General features: G+C 35.5%; 2 protein-coding genes across 3 annotated transcripts in view; one reads left to right on the forward strand and one right to left on the reverse strand.

Annotated features, from left to right (window-relative positions):
- Window positions 1-3,482, reverse strand: part of LOC107741324 (short transient receptor potential channel 4-associated protein-like) — a 13,021-nt gene extending 9,539 nt beyond the window's left edge. For both annotated transcript variants that reach the window (XM_016554030.1, XM_016554029.1), the window contains exons 1-9: window positions 3,315-3,482; window positions 2,922-3,050; window positions 2,703-2,819; window positions 1,836-1,893; window positions 1,653-1,708; window positions 1,420-1,548; window positions 761-962; window positions 451-636; window positions 200-342 (exon numbers count right to left, since the gene is read on the reverse strand). In XM_016554030.1, the coding sequence (XP_016409516.1) occupies window positions 200-342; window positions 451-636; window positions 761-962; window positions 1,420-1,548; window positions 1,653-1,708; window positions 1,836-1,893; window positions 2,703-2,819; window positions 2,922-3,050; window positions 3,315-3,437 (1,143 nt within the window). In that variant the 5' untranslated portion in view covers window positions 3,438-3,482. The remainder of the gene's footprint in view (window positions 1-199; window positions 343-450; window positions 637-760; window positions 963-1,419; window positions 1,549-1,652; window positions 1,709-1,835; window positions 1,894-2,702; window positions 2,820-2,921; window positions 3,051-3,314) is intronic.
- Window positions 3,483-4,491: 1,009 nt separating this feature from the next.
- The window catches only part of LOC107741326 (epithelial membrane protein 3-like), a 2,448-nt gene continuing 1,750 nt past the window's right edge, over window positions 4,492-5,189 (forward strand). The window contains exon 1 of the mRNA XM_016554033.1: window positions 4,492-4,604. The gene's annotated coding sequence lies outside the window, so the exon portion shown is untranslated. The remainder of the gene's footprint in view (window positions 4,605-5,189) is intronic.

Raw genomic sequence — 5,189 nt, forward strand, 5'->3', positions numbered from 1 at the left:
TATATGTGTGTATGTATACAGCAGTCAACATTTGAAGTGGATCAAAAAAGTGGATCATCAAAGTCATCCTAGGACAAATATGGGTATTGTTTTGGTTTTAGGACAAGAAAGGTTTTGATCCACTTCAAATGTTGACTACTGTTATATATATATATATAATTTATTAATATTCACAATCACTTTAATCTTATCACATTACCTGATTTTTCTGTCGGCCCATAAGCAGCACACAAAGCACATAGAGAACCTCCACTTTGTACATGATCTCATGCACGATCTTCATAGATTGGGGCAGCCTGTGTCTGAGTGGACTGGAGGACAGTGAGCTCTCATCAGATGACTCTGAAAGTCAGCCAATCAGAGTGGGTGAGACCAAATAACAGCAAAGAAAGTATGGAGAAGAATGAAGCTAATGGAAATACCAAAGCAAGAGAGAGAGGAGGATCTCACCTGTACTGTTCTGCTCTGCCTCCTCAATTGCTAACTGCATGAGAGCGTCTAGTACCAGTGCATTGTCAAGCCAACTGTGCCAGTCCTCCAGCTCCAGTCGGGCAGAGGCACCCGCCGCCTCTGTAACTTTCCGTGTGGCGAGCTTACAAAGACGCTCAATAAAGCCTGGGATATTCAGCAGAGCCACTGCGGAAAGATCAAAACAAATGTGTGATAAGATGACAGTGTAAAATGTATATTTCTATTTTACATGACCATTACCATCAGTGTCAACATTTTGTGTGGATTAACTGCAGTTGTGTTTTCTAACCCTGGTTGCTCTCAGCACACGATGGGCATGTGTTGGTCTTTTGCTGGGTACTGCGGGCCAGGAGGGTGTGTTTGTCATCTACACCCATGTCTGGCTCTGATATGGTGACCGAGAGGATACGACAGAAGTTGGCCAGCTGCTGCTGGTTGAAGCTCTGGACCAGACTGGCCAAGTTGGGAATTTCTTCAAGCTGGATAATTTCCTAAGGTTAAAACAACAAAAAGGGGATTTACTACATTGCTAAGGTACAGATAACATTTCTAAACAAATCACACACAAAACACTTTTAATACATGTTGAAATGTAATTTATTACTGTGATGGCCAGGCTGCATTTTCAGTAGTCATTACTCCAGTCTTTTACATGTTACATGATCCATCAGAAATCATTTTTAATATGCTGATTTGATGTTCAATTTCTTATCATTATCAATGTTGAAAACATTTGTGCTAGTTAATATTTTTGTGGAAACCGTGATCCATATAATACATGATACATAGTATTTAAAATACAAATCTTTTGTAACATTATAAATGTTCTTACTATCACTTTTGATCTATTTATTGCACTCTTGCTCAAAAAAAGTATTAATTTCTTTCAAAACATAATTATACTGAACCCAAACATCAGAACAACAGTGTATATGCTTTGGCTTTTACCTTTCGAACACTCAGAATGTCCTCAATAAGGGTGGCAGTTTGTAGGAAAACCTTTTTATTCGACATGAGAGTGAACAGGAACATGACGAAATCCTCCCTCGCTGCAAGGCTTTTTGTAACGCCCTCTGTCTGCCAGCCAAAAGCAGAGGCTGTTACTCATAAGGAAACAAACTAAATAATTCATAATTATTATTTCTGTCCTTTCAGAGTCATGCACATTTTTTTATACTTACACATATACAGCAGTTGTACAGGACGCTTAGACAATCCTTGATGAGATCATCACTCACTGAAAACAATGAAGCAAACCTTTAATGACTGGGACAGTATATATTACTGAAAAAAAATCTAATATTATTTCTGTCCTTAATTAATGGAAATAAAGAAACTTGGATTTAATATTTAAATAGGCTTACATATGGGTAGGTCTCCCTGTACTGTGAGCGTTGGCCGCATCAGAATCTCTACAAATAACTGTAGACGAATGAAAAGAGATAAAGTGCTGGTTGTAATATTTTGTAAGAGTACAGTTTTTTGCTGTCTTTTCCACACTGCGAGAGCGGAATAAGAAGACAAAGCTAAGAACATACAACACAGTGCTTGGTGAGAAGCTCTTGCCACTTAAGTTCTTGTGAGTATCAATGTCATAAAAAATACCACGTGTTACAATATTTTACTGATGGATAAAAATAGAGCATGATGGAAAATTTCATGATGGAATGATGGGAAACTCAGTATATCAAAGTGACAATTATTTGTAGCACAAACTCTGCTTTGGCTGAATTTTTCAGAGTGTTCATTTCTAAATCTACAGATGTTAATTATCAGAAAATGACTGCATTAATATACGTTAACATTCAAAATCATTCCAATATGCCTATTTGGTGCTCAAGAAACTCTTCTTATTATCTATGTTAAAACAGTTGAGCGGTTTAATATTTTTTGTGGAAACTGATATTTTTTTCAGGATTCTTTGAAGAACAGAAAGTTTAAAAGACCAGCATTTAATTGAAACATAAATCTTTTTGTAATATTTTCAATGTGTTTACTGTCAATTTTGATCAATTTAATGCTCCCTTACTGAATAAAATTATTCATTTCATTCAAAAAATAAAATCTTACTGATCCCAAACTTTTGCACAATACTGTACAGTTTTACAGGCTCTCAGAGTTTTTGATCAAGTTCAATTCAAAACTAAAAACTAGAGGAATAAGAATAATAACTTATATGAACGCCTGAATACAATTGAATTTATCCCGATCAAGATTAAGGATGAACTCACATCAACTCCTCCGAACAAGTCAAACGTATATGTATTGGGTGAAACCGACTCCTGTGGTGTTTTGCGCTCCTCTGTGACAAATGACATGGCCTCCATTGACAGCAATGATGACAGTTCCTGCACAATCACAAAACAACTCAATTAACATCTGATCACAAATTATACAAATGGGTTTCAGGCAATGCATTTTGTGTGAACAGACAAGGAAATCTTGAATACCATGACAATGCTGTGAATCTTGGAGAGATCGCTGTTCGGATGGCTGCTCTGGTGAAGTCTCCTCAGTAACACTGGTATCCCCTGCCATTGAGCTCTTTTATCTCTGTCCTCCAGCAGAGCCACAGGAAACTGCATTTGACAACACAATCACAACACTGGTCAAACACACTTCAAATAAGACAAACAGGTCAGACACTTTATTATTACTCTTCTTATTATCAGTCATTATTTTAGCACTAAGGTAAGGTACCTTAAGCAAGTAATACTGTTGAAATGCTATGTATTTTTGTCTGAGAGCTATTTTATTGATGGCTCTTCAGGGCCTCGTATGTAAACAGTGTCTCAGAAAGGCTTCGGAGGCAGTTTAGACCTTCGTGTAATTTAACATCTCACCTGGGACCCTCTAGTCAACCCAACACCAGTGATTTGGCCCTGTCGGATTTTATTAAAAATGTTTTTGTATGAATTTCCTCTGCTTGCTTGGGTCCGTGGAAACCTAGAGCTCCTTGTAGCCATTGCTGTTCCTCTGACGCTGTGACGTTGAGAGGTTTCCACGAACCCAGCGGGGATGTTAGAGTTAATGCTGCTCCCTACTGGACTGGCGTGGAAACTACAAGCAGTGGAGTCACAAAATAAAACAAATAATGTATATTTTACTTAGAAACAACAACAACAACAACAACAACAACAATAATAATAATAATATTTTATGGCACATGTACTATTAAATCACAAAAATATTTTTACTGCAAATAATAATTAATAATTGCTAAATTATAATTAATAATAATAATTATTGTATATATTTCAAATCTTTTTAAACTAGTGAACAGCAAGCATTTAAGGTTGTAATGTACAGTAATGTATGTCACTGATTTTTTTTAAAGCTAAACCATTACCTACTGCAATTTTTATGAACTTGTTATGTGAACATAAAATAACAAACTCTTTCTGTGTTATTATTATCTATTATAATTATTTAAATATTATCTTAATTATTTAAATAAATTAAATTATTTGATGTGCTTATTTAAATGCCAGATGAAAACAATATGTTTACTTTAAATTCATGCTAACCAATACAATGGACAGATGTATTTTCAGATATGTAAAGATTGTGAATGCATTTGTAACACTTGTAGAAATAATAAATGTAGAGGTATAATAACAGATATATGGATAATATAACATATAGATTTTTTTTTCCTGGTCCACGACATTTACTGTTCACAGCATGACAAATAAACATGGAAGTTCCTGCCGTTTTCCCAATTTAGGTGGCTTTCCCTTCCCTGTTAAATGACCATAACTCCATCTCTTGGGCGATGATGAATGAAACCCACACACATATAATCAACATCATCAAAGCAGATTGAAGTTATGATAGAAGCCCATAGGAACTCAGCGCACACCCTCTGAGATGATAAACGGTTAGTAAGGAAAGAGAGATGTGTGCTCATGCTCATGCGTTTCCTGAACGCACAAGAAGGATCTGATGGGACTGTGTGCAGGACAACAGCACTAACTCAACCACAAGGAAATGGGCGTTTGCTGAAGTTGACCCCAAAAAAATCCTCCAATTTACTGGAGCTAAAAAGGGAGGAGAGAAGCAACAGACCTGAATAAACACTGAAAGAGTCAATACATAGTATATTTTCCTCTGCTGGATTTGTATCACATTTGGTGAGTTTGCCTTTTATTTGGTCTGCTTTTACTATTGTTTATGGTTTGAAATGGTCAAATAAATTTATAAAAACAAAACCTGAACCATAAAATACAACAGCATAACACTTTACCACATCAAACTCTGTTGTGAATGACATGATTGAACATAATATTATAATTTTATAATAGTCAAAAGTCTAAATAACAATTTAGAAAAGTTTTTTGTTACTGTAAAAATCTCACAGAATTATCGAAGACAGGTTATGAGAGTATGACTTTTCCCAAGGCTGTTCTTCTCTAGTTTTGACCTGAGGAAAAGCATGGCGTGTCTCAAGACTTAGAAATGTCTGAATGAGTGCCTTCAGTTCTCAGCTCTGGACTTCAGCCATAGTCAGTTTACTTAGTATTTTTTTCTTCCTGCCCTTTTCCATCTTTAAGTTTTAGCAAAAGCAGAACTGTTAAACCTCTTGTGTTTACAAAAAGACCTGAGGGTAATCATACAATCATGCAGTTGTATCTTGAACCCTCAAATGAATATCAAAAAAACGATAGTATTTTATTATTTATATCATAATATAATAATTATTTACAGTATATATATAT

Source organism: Sinocyclocheilus rhinocerous, unplaced genomic scaffold (genome assembly GCF_001515625.1).
Source record: "Sinocyclocheilus rhinocerous isolate Xijiao unplaced genomic scaffold, SAMN03320098_v1.1 scaffold1758, whole genome shotgun sequence".
NCBI lineage: Eukaryota > Metazoa > Chordata > Actinopteri > Cypriniformes > Cyprinidae > Sinocyclocheilus > Sinocyclocheilus rhinocerous.